Source organism: Cherax quadricarinatus, chromosome 24 (assembly GCF_038502225.1).
Source record: "Cherax quadricarinatus isolate ZL_2023a chromosome 24, ASM3850222v1, whole genome shotgun sequence".
Lineage (NCBI taxonomy): Eukaryota > Metazoa > Arthropoda > Malacostraca > Decapoda > Parastacidae > Cherax > Cherax quadricarinatus.
Genome location: NC_091315.1, coordinates 41,782,452 through 41,803,108, shown reverse-complemented (window position 1 = coordinate 41,803,108; position 20,657 = coordinate 41,782,452). Strand labels below are relative to the sequence as shown.

Sequence of the window (20,657 nt, the reverse complement as noted above, 5' to 3'; positions counted from 1 at the left end):
TTGTCATCAACGGTAATTTCTCATGTGAGAATGACGGTTAAAATATTTCGAGTTAATATACATAAGATTTGTCCAATAAGTGATTGTATACTTAGAGACCAAGTAAGCATTCATCAGTTTTTTTTCTTAGTACTTCACAGGTTTACACAACCCGCATTCTAGTCTGTAAAACTGCAAAGATAAACAAATTTGTACACAGCAGCAGTATAAGTGCCAGAACTAAATAAATACAGGAGGGCCCCACTTATACAGCAAGTTCAGTTTCAGGCTACCACTGTAAAGTGAAACATATCCTTTTAAATGCTTATGCTGATAATATGTTTACACTATCATATATTAAGTGAGCAGAAGAGCTAGGCCTAAAAAAATGCATATACAGTACACACATTATTAACTTGAATATATTTTAGTCCTTAGCGTATAGCAATTGGTGAATATATTTATTGTAGGAAGTCGGAATAGATGAAGACTGGGTATAATTGACAAACACCGTATTAGCAAAACACCGTAAAGAGAATGCTGTAAAGCAGAGCTTTCCTGCATTCCTACTTAATATAATTTTTTTACAATATGGAAATCTTTCTTCTGTGAGTAAATATAATTAAAGATACTTTTATTGTTGAAGTTTTGTATTTTGTTAATTTATAAAAATACAGGTGAATAATGAAAATTCATATTTTTTTTTTCCTGAGCTTGAGTGAAACTATCTACAGTATTAGTTTGTGAAGGCAAGGCAGAAGGGAGTGAGCCCTAGCTCTTGGATCTGCCTCAGAATGTTTAGCTGACATGAAAAAGTTTTGTCGTATATGATACTAATACTTTTAGAAAACTGGCGAGTACATGATCGGGACTCGTGCAACACTTGGGTATCTCTAGTGTGGAAACATTTTGCCACAAAGTAACTTTATCAGTCCAGTACAGAGAAATCAGTGAAAGATGTGAAAAGGGAATTTGAGGTAATCAGTCCCTCAGTCTAGAGATGATGTGTTCAGTCCATAAGTCATTATCATCATTACTACCAATTCTGCTATCTTTACTACCACTTCCACTGCTGCTAATTCTACAACCACATTTCTTCAGTCACCTTATCTTGTAGATCTATATTCTGGCCTTCCCTTCTCACCTCCTTGTGACTTGACAATGGTCCAGAAAGAAATGAAGTGTCTTCATAAAGTTCCTTTCATAAGTATGGATTTCTAGTGAATATACAGTACATATATTACAATTTTTGTTAATTATCCTTGTTTACACGTATTTGTATTGCTGTATGATGTGTAGTGATTTGCACAAAACTTAATACTTTGAAAGTTTATTTTTTTATTCTGCTGCCCCTTGGACCATACTGCCTGGGACAGGCACGCCACTCGCCCCCAGCTATGACACTGAAGCCTTAGATTCATCTTTTATATGGGACCTTGTTAAATATGAAAAACTTCTGCCTTTGTATTACAGTAAAGCCTCTCATAATGCAGACAGTAAATAAATAGGGTTACATTCCACACACCTTCGAATTTACCTATCAAATATTTTTATATTATTCTGTTAGATAAAAACTGCTGTATAAGATAGAAAGTGAACATAGATAAGAGTAAGGTGATGAGGGTATCAAACGATTTAGATAAAAATTGGATATATTGGAGGAAGGAAGAATGGAAGAAGTGAATGTGTTCAGATATTTGGAAGTTGACTTGTCAGCAGATGGGTTTATGAAGGATGAGGATAACCATAGAATTGAAGGAAAGGCGAGTGGTGCTCCAAGGTATCTGTGGGGACAAAAAACATTGTCCATAGAGGCAAAGAAGGTAATGTATGAGTATAGTGGTACCAACACTCTTATATGGGTGTAAAGCATGAGTTGTAAATGCTGCAGCAAGTAGGAGGCTGGAGGCAGTGGAAATGTTGTGTCTAAGGGCAGTGTGTGGTGTAAATATTATGCAGAGAATTTGTCGTGCGGAAATTAGGAGGTGTGGAGTTACTAAAAGTATTAGCCAGAGGGGTTGTTGAGATGGTTTGGTCATTTAGAGAGAATGAAACAAAGTAGAATGACTTGGAAAGCATATAAATCTGTAGTGGAAGGAAGGCAGGGTAGGGGGTCATCCTAGGAAAGGTTGGAGGGAGGGGGTACAGGAGGTTTTGTGGATGAGAGACTTGGACTTCCAGCAAGTGTGTGAGAGAATGTGAGATAGGAGTAAATGGAGACGAATGGTTTTTGGAACCTGACGAGCTGTTGGAGTGTGAGCAGGGCAATATTTTGTGAAGGGATTCAGGAAAACCAGTTAGCAGGACTTGAGTCCTGGAAGTGGGAAGTACATTGCCTGGACTTTCAAGGAGGGATTTGGGATATTGGCTGTTTGGGGGGACAGCTAAACTGTCATATCTGAGCGCCTCTGCAAAGACAGTGATTACATATGAATGATGGTGAAATTGTTGAACGATGAATTTTTTCTGTTTGGCTTTTTCTTTCTTTTTGGGTCACCCTGCCTTGGTGGGAAATAGCCGAAGTGTTAAAAAAAAAGAAAAACTGCTACAGAATAACTTGCCTCAAAAGATTTCCTTACCAAGCTGCACCAAATATACAAACTCACACCTATCCCAAACATAGCTCAAAGAAAAATGCATTTGAAGAATAACCAAGAAAAAGTAAAGTAATGGTTACATATGTGGGAGAATGCATCTGGGAAATGTAATGAGAGCTGCCTACCCTGGCTTCCAGCAATACTATGAATTGTCATCCTGTGTGTTCATCACCTCTATTCAATCACTCCATAAAACTGAAGATCATTGAACTGATTTAAACATGTAATTCTTTTGTAATTGACCATTTGTTATTTGTAACATCTTTTATTGTACATAACTACACAAAATATCTTGCATAATACATATGCTATGTCTAGTTTTTAAGTAGCATGTAAGCCTCATGATCAATTTGCCTGAAATAGAATGCATGATTAGTGGCTTTCTTTTGTATTAATTTATGTACAAACCACTGCAAAGAAAAAGTAAACCTCCACCTCATCTCTCAATCATATAAACACAATTTTGCCATACCTTGTAAGGTGTAGGGAATCTATTATAAAAATGTGTGATGTGTGAGGAGTTGGCTGATGTAATTAATGGCTGCTTCTCAGTGAATGCCTATTATTTACACTACACCTTGCTCATTTAAATTCTCAAATTATCAATCACCAACATGTTCAACAATTACAGATACATCACTGTTAAAGGGAACAGGAATGTGTAATTACAGCATAACTTGGGTCCAGGGGTAAAACTTCTACAGCACTAATTACCAAGATTTTTTTGTGTGTAAATCGATGCTACGCACTTTTTCAAGCCATGTTTATACAAATTTGCACTATGAAATCAGTTTAAGATTATTATAATAAAAAAGCACTAAACCTACAAGGGTCATACAGCACTGCTGGGCTGGGAAGGATGCAGGGGTAATGGGTAGCAAGAGGGAGAGGGATGATTATTAGGTTATGTAGTGCAGGGGTAGAGGGTAGCAAGAGATTGACATAGAAAGGGCCATGAGGAGTATTAGAGGCATCATCATCAGAGTCTGTGCAGTAAATCAGTTGCCGTCAATTGCAGTATAAGAGGTTTTACTGTACGCGCACACTATAAAGTATCATGCTGCACTCTAAAAAAAAAAAAAAATGCCTGCAAAGGTTATTCAGTACGTGCCGGAGATTGAAGTTAATGGGCTCTACTCAGTAAATTATTAACAGACTAAATACAGGGAATACAATAATAAACTGTACGTAGTCATAATAGGTTTAATTCTGCTAGCTACAGTACAAGTAATCTTATGTTATTCATAAATCATAAACATACATTTAATTAGTTATCAATTCTCAAGCATACAGTCATTACTTAAATATTCATAAAATTTAAATACATATTACTGTACATAGGAAAATATACTATGTAAACAAAAACTTAACATTTGTAACAAGCCAATAACTAACAATAAATTAATTAGAGTACACATTACTATACAGTACTCATTTTAGCATCATATATGAATGATTCAAGTACTGTTATGCATTGTGTATAACATTTTCATATCTTTATATATAGTATTTATTCTGTAAGATTTTGAGTAGTTCAAAAACAGATCAACTCCTAAAGCTGTTCTTCACACTTAATAATGGCTAGCTTCTTCCACAATACAAGCAACAATAAGCTAATGTCAGATTTCTCATAATTAAATATAAACTTCAATAATTTCATATCACTACATTTGTTGTAATATCTTGTACAGCATTACATCTTAAATATACTGTAGCACATATTTTGTATACCTGCATCATCCTTCACCTATAGCTTCTCACTGCATAAATTATCTTCTCTTTTCTGAACTGCTAGTGCTGTGAGACTAGTTTCTCATTTTTATATTCTGTGGGCCACAGAAGCAGCAACTAGGCTTACCAGTTGGACTTGGTCTGAATGTCCTCTTAACAACATTATTAATTCTATATATATTATGAACTGAATACCGCTGTAACTGGTATAGAGTGCAGTGGTTGTGTGGTGCACACATCAAAATATTTGGATAGGTTAGAAATGGTCCAACAAACAGCTACAAAATAATTAAGAGTTATAATGAAATGCTAAAAATGCTACAGATGCCCACACTGGCTAATAGAAAAAAGATGACATAGTAGCTACATACTAAGTTATAAAAGGACATGAAAACACTAGATGAATTAGAATTCTTAGTGCCTACATTATTATAATCAAAACTAATCACTAAACCCACAAGGGTCATACAGCCTTAACACCTACAACAGGGCAACAAGAGGCCACAGATATAAATTGGGATAAAGAACCAAAAGCACACTGGAAAAGTTTTTTGCAAGGTGGTTTGACGAATAGAATGAAGAGGAAGTACGTAGTGCTTCAACTGACCATTGCAAATTTAAAAAAAAAAAAGTATTTGAACAAAGTACTGATGCCAGGACACCATGAGCATAGGTCTGCTCCTTTAGCTGCACATAGGCAATACTAGTATTATACAATTACGTACTTGGATTTAAATTTATGCAAGTATGAAATTATACTGTTAATGATTCGTTTATGCTTTGTGATACAAGGCTTTCCCATTGCTTCATCCCCACTAAGGAGTGCCACTAATCCATCATTCCCATCCTTCTCATACACACAATGCAAATCTTCAAGAGTTAGTCCTGAATATGCCATTTTTTTTGCCATACTACCCGATACATACTTCTTCCTAATCATTGATCGAAAAGTTTCTGTTTTCATCTTGCATGCTGAATCACAAATCCACTTATCATAAGCAGATGTGAAGGTGCAGAACTTAGCATTACCATGAGGCCGAGTAGTATTGTATAACTCTTGAAGAAGTTTTGAATCTTCCACAGCATTGTGACAGTCATAAAACTTCTTAAGGAATTTTTCCACTAGCCTGTCTTGCTTGTATGAAACTAATCCTGGATACTCAGTTTTAAACACTTCTAAAGTGTCAACAAATCCAATTATGTGTTTCTGAAATTGTTTCACAAGATCTTCTTTGTCAATTGCATGGAAGAAACGGGTATAATCAAACTTGGCATTATGGGCAAAAAGAAGAACAGGAGATTTTGATTCCACCCACTTCAAAAAATTATGAACAGCAACTTTTCGAGCTTTTGCCTCAAGAGGATGGCCATGAATGGCAAAAACTCCATCATAAAATGTGATTCCTGTAATATCTGATACCTTAGGGACTATTAATTGGCTTGGAATGATATATTCATCAAAAATGTCATTTTTAGACACTGCAGCAATCTGTATGATATCACTATTCCATTTTAAGGATGTTGTTTCTACATCAAAAAAGACTTCGTCAGCTGTAAGTAATTCTGTCACAGCCTTAAGAACAAGCTGTTTTCCTGCCAGTAATTCCTTACGTGGATATTTTACGGGAATATCTTTTTCAGACATGTTTTCATTTTTACTTGAACTCAGCTTCTTCACATTATTCTCACAGTATTCTGAACCTTTCCTTTTTCTCTTGAGACAGATTGCCTGTTTATCAGTCTTGTGATACTTGCAATTTGGGTACATTATGCTCTGACATTGTTTCTTTTTCCACAATGCTGCTACAGTACTAATAAAATTCTTAATGATAACCAGTCAGTTCTGACTGTCTATTAACTGGGCAACTTCCTAACTCTGTAACTTGCAGAGACAACCGACAGCAGTGGTACCTGAAATACAAAATTAGAGGGTTTCATGAGCAACTACAATATTTTTCTTTTATTACAGAACAGTATATAAATTCTCAAAAAATTAAGTAGACTGAAAATTAAGGTTCCCACCCAAATGTGAAACAGTTACATAATTAAAATTAGTATACCAATTTTCAGATAGGTTGTTAAGCTACCACATACACATCTGTATTAAGTTATGAAAGTATTAGCAATATTATGTGAAGCACCTAAATTAGTTTGGGAGTAAAATAAAAAAAAAATGAAATACCAAATAATTGTATAACTTTAGATACCATGGTTAGGAAGGGGTGCAATACTTAGCTGAATCTTAATATGTCTGTTTATTGCTAAGTTTATTTTATTTGCCTATTTGTAACTTGTTTAGTAACAGTTTTCTTGTCTTAATATATAAAACTATATACTGTTATTAAACAATTACAGGCACATACTGTATCGTAGTTACATCCATGAAGAAAAATGGTAGACTGGATGCCACTAATTACATATAGGTCAGTCAATATCCATTGTTAGTTCTAAAATTAAATGGGGCTGAAAATGTTCAAGTAAAAAAGTGCCTAGCAGTAACAATTATAATTATTATAATAAAAAAGAAGCACTAAACCTACTAGGGTCATACAGCTAGCAGAAACATTCTAGTTACTAACGGGTTTCCAAGGCTCTTACTCGACTGACACTTTCTAAAAGCATCTTACTGACCATATATAGTGCAAAGAAAAGAATACTTAGTGTAGGCAATGCTAACACTTCTTTTATGCTAAAATTTTTCTCAGCGGCCAATTTCTCGAAAATATTGGCTGCCCTTCCGATTTCATACACTGCCTACTCACATGCTAAATGGACTTTCTTCTCTCTCAAACATTCTTTTGTGAAATCTACTGTTTCTTTACCTTCCCTATATTTCCAGTCTCCTAAATCTTAACAACATCCTCCATTCTTTTGACACCAAACTTACCTTTCTCCCATCTATTTCATAGCTCTCCTCCTGTCATTGATGCTTCCGGAATCTACTACAATTCCTAATCTTGGATACATCTCATCACAGAGTACATCTTAACATTACTGGGAGGTCATAGAGCTGAATCTCTTATTATTACAATCAACACTAAGCGCTAAACGTACTAGGGTCAGTCTCTTGCTACTTACTGACCGCTGCTAACGTGAACTCTTTACGTCCTACACACTTACCTGGTTTAAGGCTAGCAAGGTTTGTTTAGGTACAGTTACACAGATTTAGGTGACTACAATTAACATATATAATAAAATGTATGTAAATTACCTAAGATAACCAAAAAAGTCAGGCGAAGTGGCTTATCTCCACTGAAGTGCTGACGGATGATACTGTTTTAACCTTTCATAATAACTTAGCAGTGAGCGCCACTTCTCTACCCCTCATGTAACCACCTCTCTCATTGGTCAACAGCCAAAAAATACATACTTTACAGCCAATGAGCTTACTTCTCCGCGTAATCAGCCACCACCCCCAAGGTCTTATGATGCTGGTGCAGCGCTGTATAGCCCTTGTGGCTAAGCGCTTCTTTTTGATTATAATAATAATAATAATAATTATGATGATGGTGGGGCTCTTGATCAAAGGAAGTGGATCTCTTCTCGCTTGTTATAGGAGTCTAAAGGTTTTTAAAGTGAAATTAGCAAAAATGTATTCCCCACATTCATCACTAAAGCAAATGGTGCTAATACAAGATAGATAAATAAATAAATGCAAGCAACCATACGACCTGATTTGGAAATACTCATTTGTGCTTAATTGTTATCTGTTTACAATAATGTTTTACCACTGAATACTTCATTGCTTAGTTAATCTTAAGTTAATTTTAAGCCTGCCCGTAATGCTATGCATTCAAGTGGCTTTGGCATGCTGCATTTAACTATTCTTTTGTACTTCTCTGTATCATATTCAAATTAATAAATAAAAAAATAGTTGGTTGGAGTAATAGATTGCAATACCACCCCCAACTTGGTATGGTCTGCAGTTGTGGATTGCTGTGTATCCTGGTAGTGGGTAGATATCTATGATGCAGGAGAAGGGTGTCTTTAGCGACTCAAGGAGTGCCAGGAGGTCATCATAGTGTTTGCTTAAGGACCTGATATTGTAGTTAACAACTGATAGACTTTGAGCAGTGTTCAGGATAGTGCTGGCTTGTGATGCTGTGTAATAAAGGCAGTTACTTTCCAATAAGCTTTGATTGTGTGTTAGATTATGGAGGTTTAGATCAGGGTCAACGTGATCATTCATCTTTTAGGTTTAAATAGGGGTTATTTATATCCTGTATTGTGCGGTGAGTTCTAATACTGATATCTGTAGTAAACCACACAATAACCATAATCTGTAAACCATGCAATGTAATCCTTATAGAGAATAAACTTTGATTGATTGATTGAGTGAGTGTAGGACAAGTCACACAGGACAAAAACCCCATAACCTAACTGGGGTTTTTGTCCTATGTCTGCACTTTAAATGAGGGAAGGCCTTTGTTCTCGGCTTTTATCTGGACACCTCAACGACTGGGTTCATGCCACTGACACTATGTAGGTAATCCATCTTGTGTGATGCAACATGACATAGAAATAATTATCTTTCATTCCCATTGTAACTCTCACATAGACTATGGGAGCAACACACTGCATACGTATCCAGTTATACTAAAATAAAAACCTGCCACTGGACGGCTAGTTTATAGTGCAGGCGCAGCTTGTCAAAGGTAACAGAAGACAGGATTATAGAAATGACAGTGCGGGGGGGGGGGGATGCACAGAGCGGCTGTTTACCTGGAGAGAGTTTCGGGGGTCAACGCCCCCGCGGCCCGGTCTGTGACCAGGCCTCCTGGTGGATCAGCGCCTGATCAACCAGGCTGTTGCTGCTGGCTGCACGCAAACCAACGTACGAGCCACAGCCCGGCTGATCAGGAACTGACTTTAGGTGCTTGTCCAGTGCCAGCTTGAAGACTGCCAGGGGTCTGTTGGTAATCCCCCTTATGTGTGCTGGGAGGCAGTTGAACAGTCTCGGGCCCCTGACACTTATTGTATGGTCTCTTAACGTGCTAGTGACACCCCTGCTTTTCATTGGGGGGATGGTGCATCGTCTGCCAAGTCTTTTGCTTTCGTAGTGAGTGATTTTCGTGTGCAAGTTCGGTACTAGTCCCTCTAGGATTTTCCAGGTGTATATAATCATGTATCTCTCCCTCCTGCGTTCCAGGGAATACAGGTTTAGAAACCTCAAGCGCTCCCAGTAATTGAGGTGTTTTATCTCCGTTATGCGCGCCGTGAAAGTTCTCTGTACATTTTCTAGGTCGGCAATTTCACCTGCCTTGAAAGGTGCTGTTAGAGTGCAGCAATATTCCAGCCTAGATAGAACAAGTGACCTGAAGAGTGTCATCATGGGCTTGGCCTCCCTAGTTTTGAAGGTTCTCATTATCCATCCTGTCATTTTTCTAGCAGATGTGATTGATACAATGTTATGGTCCTTGAAGGTGAGATCCTCCGACATAATCACTCCCAGGTCTTTGACGTTGGTGTTTCGCTGTACTTTAATTATTTTAATATAACAAATCCACTATAATTTATGGGAGTTTTTCGATCAATTCTGTTTCTCAACAGTTTTACTCTACAGTTTCTTAATATTGTACTGCCCGACTTATTTGCAAAAACTTCAGCATAGATATATCTTGTTTAAATTTAACTGAGTACATGTACATAGGTAAGTGAATTTGCTCCATAAATACTAAATCATATTCTATTGCCTCTGCTTCAGGTGTATATATAGAGTAAAGTACTGTGGACTCTGATACAGAGTTAGCAGGTTCGAGTCCTGCTGTGGACGTAGAGACAATGCTTGTATATATATATATATATATATATATATATATATATATATATATATATATATATATATATATATATATATATATATATATACATATATATATATATGGTATAAACCTTGGTAATAAATACCGACAAGTTGGTTTAGAAAGACACGTAAGCAAACACTATAACATATTTATTAGGAAACGTTTCGGTCCTGGGACCTTGATCACTTCTAACATACAGAGGTAGAAAGAAATTATATATATAGGCGGAGAGTGAGATGTGACGCACGTGACCTGAGGAATGTCATAAGAACATAAGAATGGAGGAACACTGTAGAAGGCCTACTGGCCCATGCGAGGCAGGTCCTTATCAAAACAACCTCTACCTATGATGAGGACCTCATCATAGGTAGAGGTTGTTTTGATAAGGACCTGCCTCGCATGGGCCAGTAGGCCTTCTACAGTGTTCCTCCATTCTTATGTTCTTATGAATCTAATTTATACAAACCTAAGGAAATATTCATATTATTTTCAAAACTGCTTTTTATGAAACAAGATTCAATTATGTTTCTGTCAACCATGGACTTGCTTGATACAACTTTCTCAACTTTTTGAAAATCAATTGGATGGTTAAAGTCTCTCACATGAATAAATAAAGCATTGGAATCTTGTCCAGTTCTAATGCTATATTTATGTTGTTTTAATCTAAGTACGATTATTATTATAATCAAGGGGGAAGCGCTAAACCCGGAGGATTATACAACGCCTGGGGGGGGGGGGATGTGGAAGGCATTCAGGCTTAATTCGGGGAACTGGAGCACAGATCCAATTCCCTAAATCAAGAGCCCCTCACCAACATCAAGGAACCTTCCTTGAGGGGCCAATCTAAGTTCGAGACTTTTACCAGTTTGACCGTAATAAACTTGATCGCAAATTTTACAAGGAATCTTTTCGACACATCCGTCAGCATTTTGGGGGAATTCTTTATCAAAAGTTTTTTTACTGTATCAAGATTTTTAAATACAACTTTAATATTGAACATTAAAATGGTATAAAATACCGACAGGTTGTTAGGTAAGACACATATGCAACAGTTAGGTATCTTTATAAAGATACCTAACTGTTGCATATGTGTCTTACCTAACAACTTTAATATTAAAAGTCTTAAGAAGAGAAAGCATATCAACCAAGTTTTCATGGTAAGGGAGAACCAACATATTTTTAGTTGAATAAGGTTGGTTGTCCCTTTTCGGGTTGTAAAAAGTGTGATGAATGGTTTGAAAAACCGACAGTCTTCAACTTGTAAAAAGTATTTCTAGCAATAAATTGCTAGAAATACTTTTTACAACCGGTATTGTCTCAGTATTGTCTTGCGTCAGGTGTTTCTTTGTTGTGGGGGTTGACTGTGAGGTGCGGTCTAAGCCCTTTTATTGTCTTCCTTTGATGTATTACTTTCATAATTCCTTGACAATGTGAGTAGTCACGAAAGCGCTTGGAATTTCACTACTCTTTCACAGTGGTTGTTTTGCTTATATATATATATATATATATATATATATATATATATATATATATATATATATATATATATATATATATATATATATATATATATATTCTGAGAAGTAATATTGCCACCATCAAATGTCTTCATCCTAAATTGTTACCAAGCTTAATTAAGAGTCGAATTTTTGTCAGTATTTGTTCACCCATATCTTGCTACCATACTTCTCATTTTATTAATTAACTATTATTTTCTTCATGGCGGTGAAACGTTCTTGATCCACTGAAGTAGAGCTGCTCTCCGCTTCTTGCACTCAAACCTAATTACCTCACATTCCCCAGCAGCAGTATGACCCCGAAGGGTTTAACACTTTTTCTGTGTATAAACCCACTACTAAAACAACCTCAAGGTGTTCCGTAATACCAACTAGTAATACCAGTAGTACCAGGTTATACAATACCAGTTAGTAATGTCAGGTTATATCAGCTAATATTACCAGGTTATGTTATACTATCTAGTAATACCAGGTTATTATATAATACCAGCGCTAATAGTAGGTTATGTAATATCAGTTTGTGGCATAGTTAAGTAGGATCCGGGTAGGTGACATGATGTAGTAATATCAACAGTATTATTACGTTTCATCTCACTTAATAGTTAACGACATGAGTTTAGTTTTCTTTGTCACCTATAATTACTTTTCATTTCTCTCTCTCTCTCTCTGTATATATATATATATATATATATATATATATATATATATATATATATATATATATATATATATATATATATATATATATATATATATATATATATATATATATATATATCAACAACACTGCGCTAGCCAAGGACTCGAACCCATGTTGTACTGGCCCACATGACGCCAAGGACATTCGGTGTTGTGGGAGCTTCTAGACTAATTTTCATTCTCATCCCTGTTTGGTGTACTTGTATATATATATATATATATATATATATATATATATATATATATATATATATATATATATATATATATATATATATATTATTGTAACCACGAACGAGTGGTGTTGATCAATAACAACACTGGGCTAGCCAAGGATTCGAACCCATGTACTGGCCTGCCTCATGGTAAGCGAGAACCACATGACACTTTAACCACAGGACCTGTGGTTTAAAACGTCATGTGGTTCTCGCTTACGATGAGGCAGGCCAGTACAACATGGGTTCGAATCCTTGGCTAGCGCAGTGTTGTTATTGATATATATATATATATATATATATATATATATATATATATATATATATATATATATATATATATATATATATATATATATATATATATATATATATATACATTATATATATATATATGTATATATATATATATATATATATATATATATATATATATATATATATATATATGTGTGTGTGTGTGTGTGTGTGTGTGTGTACTCACCTATTTGTGGTTGGAGGGAGGGTGATGGAGACCGGGTGATGATGGAGGAAGGGTGATGATGGAGGGCGGATGATGATGAAGGCGGGTGATGATGGAGGAAGGGTGATGATGAAGGGCGGATGATGATGGATGGCGGATGATGAAGGCTAGTGACGATGAAGGCGGGTGATGATGAGGGTGGGTGATGATGGAGGGCGGATGATTTGATGGCGGATGATGAAGGCGGGTGATGAAGGGAGGGTGATGATGGAGGGCTGGCGATGAGGGAAGGAGGATGATGGAGGGCGGGTGTTGTAGGGAGGTTGATAATGGAAGTGGGAGGGAGAGTGATGGTGGTAGGTGTAGTGGTGGAGACCTCACCTCCACCATGGTTGGCCACCATCACTACAGTCACAATAACAGCCGCGGGTGGAACAACGTTCATATTCTCTCAGTCAGATTCTCGTCTCTCGGCGGAAACTATCAGTGACAAAAGTTATTTGTGGAAATACAATTTATTTTGTTTACACTGGTTTTTACTTTGCTACTAGAGCAAAATAGTTTGAGCTGGTGAGTAATATTTAATTTTAAATAAGAAAACAGTGCAGTTTTATTTGATTGACAGACTTATATATATATATATATAATATATATATATATATATATATATATATATATATATATATATATATATATATATATATATATATACATATAATATATATATATATATATATATATATATATATATATATATATATATATATATATATATATATATATATATATATATATATAATAATAATAATAATAATAAGAATATTTATGTTCCAATGAATTACAGCTTCAGTGACCCTATTTTAGTTAACAAGTTTAACTTAAACCTAACACAATAACTCGTCCCTTTAAAAACTTAAGAATTTAGGCGAACTCGATGTAATTACACCAATACGTATACGAAACCTCCTTGCTCATCCGCAATCCTACATTCTGTCTTACCTCTAATTCTTTCAATTATAACCCTACCGTACACTTTTCCTGGTATACTCAGTAAGCTTATTCCTCTATAATTTTTACAGTCTCTTTTGTCCCCTTTCCCTTTATATAAAGGGACTATACATGTTCTCCGCCAATCCCTAGGTACCTTCCCCTCTTTCATACATTTATTGAACAAAAGTACCAACCACTCCAACACTATATCCCCCCCTGCTTTTAACATTTCTGTCATGATCCCATCAGTACCAGCTGCTTTACCCCCTTTCATTTTACGTAATGCCTCACGTACCTCCCCCACACTTACATTCTGCTCTTCTTCACTCCTAAAAGATGGTATACCTCCCTGACCAGTGCATGAAATTACTGCCTCTGTTTCTTCCTTAACATTTAAAAGTTCCTCAAAATATTCTCGCCATCTACCTAATACCTCCATCTCCCCATCTACTAACTCCCCTACTCTGTTTTTAACTGACAAATCCATATTTTCCCTTGGCTTTCTTAACTTGTTTAACTCACTCCAAAATTTTTTCTTATTTTCATTAAAATTTCTTGACAGTGCCTCTCCCACTCTATCATCTGCTCTCCTTTTGCACTCTCTCACCACTCTCTTTACCTTTCTTTTACTCTCCATATATTCTGCTCTTCTTATAACACTTCTGCTTTGTAAAAACCTCTCATAAGCTACCTTTTTCTCTTTTATCACACCCTTTACTTCATCATTCCACCAATCACTCCTCTTTATATATTTTTATATATATATATATATATATATATATATATATATATATATATATATATATATATATATATATATATATATATATATATATATATATAATAATAATAATAATAATAAGAATATTTATGTTCCAATGAATTACAGCTTCAGTGACCCTATTTTAGTTAACAAGTTTAACTTAAACCTAACACAATAACTCGTCCCTTTAAAAACTTAAGAATTTAGGCGAACTCGATGTAATTACACCAATACGTATACTATTATGTGTATGTACTAAATACAATAGTAAGTTGTTAGGTTTATAGTCTGTTGACATCACGTGCGTCAATAATACTGCAGTTCACTTGTACACCAACACCCATAATATCTTTAAATGGATTAAAGTAAACTGTTTGTGTATAGATAAACAGATACACACCTCTTGATGTGTGTTAGTTACCATTTGTCAAAGACACTTGTCGAGTGTGTATGTGTACTCATCTATATGTGGTTGCAAGGGTCATTTCACAACTCCTGGCCCCGCCTCTTCGTTGATCTCTATTAGGTCCACTCCCGGTTTGAAGAGCCTATCGTACCTCTTCTTAAATCTATGCATGGATCCCTCCTCTACTACTTCAATGACAGTCCGAAGGCTGAAGAAATACTTCCTAACATCCCTCATGACCCATATGAGTTTTCAGCTTTCAGTTGTGCCCTCTTGTTCCAGTATCCCATCTGAAACATTCTGCCCCAATACACCGTGTCAATTCCTCTCAGTATTTTGCACGTCGTTTGCTTGGTCCTGTCCCCCAGTGTCGTCAGGTTAATATTTCCCTTAGCACCGGGACTAGTCTTTTTGCAAACCTCCAGTTTCTTGAAGTGCTTGACTAGGTGTGGGTTCAATAGTGGCGCTGCGTACTCCAATACGGTCCCGAGGTATACGGTGTACAGTGTCGTGAATAACTCCTTATTTAGAAGTCGAAACGCTTTTCTTAGATTTGCCAGACACGTATTTGCTGCAGCAGTTATTTGGTTGATGTGCGCCTCAGGGGATGTGCTCGGCATGATACTCACCCCAGGATCCTTCTTTTTGAATGAGGTTTGCAGCCTTTGTCCCCCGAGCCTGTACGCTGTCTGTGGTCTTTTTTGTCTTTCCCCAAACTTAATAACTTTTCACTTGGTGGTGTTAAACTCCAGGAGCCATTTATCGGACCAGGCTTGTAGGCTATCCAGATCCTTTTGTAGTCTTTCCTGGTCCTTGTCAGCTTGTATTTTCATTAGTTTCACATCGTCTGCGAAAAAGGATGCCTCTGACTCTATCCCTTTTGTCATGTCATTCACGTATACAAGAAACAGCACCGGCCATAGGACTGACCTTTGTGGAATCTCACTCGACACGTGCACCCATCCCGATATCTTGTCAAGTACCATCACTCGTTGTTTCCTTCCTGTCAGGTAAAACTTAATGCACAGGGTAAAATGTTTCATTTAAAAACATAAATTTGCTATGAAACATTGGGCCGTAATTAAAACTCAGTGCTCTAAATATCGAGGAAATCAGTTAACTACTTTAAGGACGAGGATGAAATTTAACAGTAGCACTGCTAACTGCTGCTGCCAAAGATGTCTATCTATTACCATTAATCTCTTTGTCTGGTAAGAGCATATTGTTCTGTAGTACAAGTGTGGAGCAGTAGACGCTGTCACGTAGACACTTTCTCATCTGCTGGAAAGACATGAATCTTCCTACACGCAACATATAGTGCTGGGTGAACAACCACCACACACACACACCAAGGCCAGGAGCTGTGAATCGACCCCTGCAACCACAACTAGGTGAGTATACATATATACACACACATATATATATACATGCATATACACACACACACACACACACACACACACACACACACACACACACACACTCGTGGAGGAGTCACGCGGTTTGAGCTCGTGTTTTGGTGATAATTTCTGACTGTGCCATAAGGAATAGAGTGTGAGATATAGGCGTGTGCACGCATGAGAGTGCATATAATCACTTAAGCCCCGAAAAAAGGAAATATAAGTGATCACAGAAAAGAAAACAAAGGAAATAATTGCTGAGTATTGTAGGGGCCGTTGGAAGGGTGAACGGTTGTCAGGCCTAAATAGTGTTGCCATAATAACGCAGTGGGGTATTTTGAAGAATAAGTGCGACTCAAGACCAGGGAGATAAGAGATATGTATAGATGTGTCAGTAAATACAGTGAGTGAGTGAAAAAATTAGAAGAGCTAGAGAATATAGTGCATACAGGAAGTTAGTGGAAAAATTACCGAGAAGCATCAAACACCTTCAACTTCTGGGACAGGACAGACCCGCAACGTTACTGCACTGCCAGCAGCAAGTAATATTCACCTAGTTTGAGTTGCATGGGGTCAATAGTACCTGTCTCTAGCTGGAATTGGGGGTCACTCTCCTCGAGCTATCAGAATTAGAATAAGCAGCATTTACTGGCATTTAATAGAATTTAGAGGTAGCGGCATATAGGCGAAGCCTAGTGTATTAATTTTTGAACGTAATTTTAAACTCATAAGAGTACAGTGGGAACCAAGAGATCGGGTACATATACAATACATATGTAGTACATACATGGGAAATAAGGACTGTTTACATAAACATATGCACGCACACTTGGGGAGAACAGCACTGTTGTTAGGCACTTGAATAGCTGTAACACACACACACACACACACACATACATAAACACACACACACACATACAGACACACACACACATATATATAGACACACACACACACATATACAGGATTTTACACCTTCCTGTGAAGTGACCCTATAACCCTTCCTTTCCCCCCCCATCTCTCTCCCTCTCCTCTCCTCTCCTCTCTCTTCCTCTCTCTCTCTCTCTCTCTCTCTCTCTCTCTCTCTCTCTCTCTCTCTCTCTCTCTCTCTCTCTTTCTCTCTCTCTCTCTTTCTCTCTCCCCCTTTCTCTCATCCTCTCTCTCATCCTCTCTCTCATCCTCTCTCTCTTCCTCTCTTCTTTTCACTCTTTCTCTCTCTCTCCCTCTCTCTCTTCCTCTCTTCCTCTCTTACTCTCTCTTTTCCTCTTCTCTCTCTCTCTTCCCTTTTCACTCCCCCCTCTCTCTTACCTTTTCCCTCTCTCACTTTCTCCCCCTTTTTCCCTTCTTTTCCCCTCCTTCTAGGCTCCCCTTCTCTCTCTCCCTATCTCTCACTCTCTCCCCCTTTTTCTTTTTCTCTTTCTCTCTTTCATAAAAAAAATGGTTGGGACTCGCAGGAATCAGGAATCAGATGACAATGGTACTGGTAGGGAGGAATGGATGGAGGAACAGTGGAAAAGGATAGAGCAAGAATGGGAGAGAAAATTAGGAGAGCTTTCTGAAAAAATGGAGAAAGAGCTCTCTGTGAAATGGGAAAAGAGGTTGGAGGAGACGAAGAATTGGGAGTCACAAGTCGAAACTGCAGTAGCCAGGGTAAAGGTCCTAGAATTTGAGGTAAACAGGCTGAAGCAAGTCTCAGGGGTAGTGACCAGAGAAGACACACCATACGATGATGAGAGGCTGAACAGGAAGGAAGGAGATATGAATTATGCTAAGGTCATATCAGCCTGCAAAGAAGGGCCAGGGAGTGGAAGGGAAGAGCAGATGGGTGCAGATGGAGAGGGAGATAGGTCGAATGCTGAGGCACAACCATGCTACCAAGAGCCACTGGAAAAAATCAAGGGAGAAAATGACCACATACAGACAGGAACCAGAGTCACAGAGGAAGAGGCAATGGGAGGAGGAAAGGGCAAAATCAGTGATTATCCATGGGCTTCGGGAGAGAGAGGAAAGGACACACACTGAAAGACGGCAGGAAGAAAGAAAGGAGATTGAGAAAATCATCACAGAAATAGGGGGAGAAGACATGGATGAGATTGTAAATTTTCAGAGAACAGGGGGGTACTTGAAGGGGAGAAACTGACCGATCAAGCTGATTCTCAGGACAGAAACAGTGCGGAACAGGAACCTCCAAGAGAAACCACGGTTGAAAAGTTCGGAAGAGTACAAGAAGGTGTTCCTAGACAGAGACAGAACACAAACAGAGAGAAAGCAGCTGAGGGAGAGGACAAAAAAGTGAAAGGAGCTAGGAAAGAAGACAAGGATGGAACCAGCAGAGGTCAGTCAGAGCAGAACAGAGCAGCAAGGGCAAGCACACACACAACTATCCTCAGAACCCCACAACCTATCATACCATCCCAACACACAATACAATCCATACCCACAGCTTCCACCCAACCCCCAACTATAGAATCCCACAGTAAGCTACCAGGTCTCCCACCCCCACAGGCCCCCCAAACCACAGTGTTAGAAAGGAAACTGAAGGTATGGTACACAAATGCTGATGGAATAACAAACAAGTGGGAGGAGTGGCACGAAAGAGTCAAAGAGGCATCACCAGACATCATAGCGATCACAGAAACCAAGCTTACAGGTATGATAACAGATGCCATCTTTCCAGCAGGATACCAGATCCTGAGAAAAGACAGAAGGAACAGGGGGGGTGGAGGAGTGGCATTGCTGATCAAACACCGATGGAATTTTGATGAGCTGGAGAGAGGAGACAGCGGAGAAGAAAGTGATTACATAGCGGGAACGCTTCACTCTGGTGGTCTCAAGGTGATAATTGCAGTGATGTATAACCCACCACAGAACAGCAGGAGGCCAAGGCAAGAGTATGACGAGAGCAATAGAGCGATGGTTGACACACTGGCTGCAGTGGCGAGAAGAGCTCATGCATGCAGGGCAAAGCTCCTGATCATGGGCGACTTTAACCACAAGGAGATCGAATGGGAGAACTTGGAGCCACATGGGGGCCAAGATACATGGAGGGCTAAGATGATGGAGGTGGTACTGGAAAACTTCATGTACCAACACGTAAGGGACACTACAAGAGAGAGAGGAGAGGATGAACCAGCAAGACTGGACTTAGTATTCACCTTGAGTAGCGCAGATATTGAGGACATCACATATGAAAGACCCCTTGGGGCCAGCGATCATGTGGTTTTGAGCTTCGAATACACAGTAGAGCTACAAGTGGAGGGGGAAGCAGGAAGGCAAGGACAAATGAAACCAAACTATAGGAAAGGGGACTACACAGGAATGAGGAACTTCCTGAATGAGGTTCAGTGGGACAGAGAACTGGCAGGGAAGCCAGTTAATGAGATGATGGAATATGTAGCAACAATGTGCAAGGAGGCTGAGGAGAGGTTTGTACCCAAGGGTAACAGGAATAATGAAAAAGCCAGGATGAGCCCATGGTTCACCCAAAGATGCAAGGAGGCAAAAACCAAGTGTGCTAGGGAATGGAAGAAATATAGAAGGCAAAGGACCCAGGAGAATAAGGAGAGCAGTCATAGAGCCAGAAACGAATATGCACAGATAAGAAGGGAGGCCCAACGTCAATATGAAAACGACATAGCAGCAAAAGCCAAATCTGACCCGAAGCTGTTATACAGCCACATCAGGAAGAAAACAACAGTTAAGGACCAGGTAATCAGGCTAAGGAAGGAAGGAGGAGAGACAACAAGAAATGACCGTGAAGTATGTGAGGAACTCAACAAGAGATTCAAAGAAGTGTTCACAGAGGAGACAGAAGGGGCTCCAGAAAGACGGAGAGGTGGGGTACACCACCATGTGCTGGACACAGTACACACAACCGAGGAAGAAGTGAAGAGGCTTCTGAGTGAGCTAGATACCTCAAAGGCAATGGGGCCAGATAACATCTCTCCATGGGTCCTGAGAGAGGGAGCAGAGGCGCTATGTGTACCCCTAACAACAATATTCAATACATCTATCGAAACAGGGAGATTGCCTGAGGCATGGAAGACAGCAAATGTGGTCCCAATCTTTAAAAAAGGAGACAGACATGAAGCAC

The 20,657-nt window shown here is 38.2% G+C and overlaps 2 protein-coding genes across 3 annotated transcripts in view; one reads left to right on the top strand and one right to left on the bottom strand.

Annotated features, from left to right (window-relative positions):
- Window positions 1-4,787: 4,787 nt before the first annotated feature.
- On the bottom strand, window positions 4,788-7,653 carry exu (maternal protein exuperantia). Its single transcript, XM_053779777.2, has 2 exons — window positions 7,519-7,653; window positions 4,788-6,218 (listed from the first exon to the last, which is right to left on the bottom strand). Exon 2 carries the CDS (start codon window positions 6,073-6,075, stop codon window positions 5,017-5,019), a length of 1,059 nt encoding a protein of 352 aa, XP_053635752.2. The 5' UTR covers window positions 6,076-6,218; window positions 7,519-7,653; the 3' UTR covers window positions 4,788-5,016.
- Window positions 7,654-13,265: 5,612 nt separating this feature from the next.
- The window catches only part of LOC128690968 (uncharacterized), a 63,187-nt gene continuing 55,795 nt past the window's right edge, over window positions 13,266-20,657 (top strand). The window contains exon 1 of one of the 2 annotated variants that reach the window (XM_070088431.1): window positions 13,266-13,575. The gene's annotated coding sequence lies outside the window, so the exon portion shown is untranslated. The remainder of the gene's footprint in view (window positions 13,576-20,657) is intronic. The other variant, XM_053779778.2, reaches the window with a different exon arrangement.

Bases quoted from the DNA above. Each gene is read 5' to 3' on its own strand.
- exu (XM_053779777.2), bottom strand. From the start codon at position 6,075: ATGTACCCAAATTGCAAGTATCACAAGACTGATAAACAGGCAATCTGT.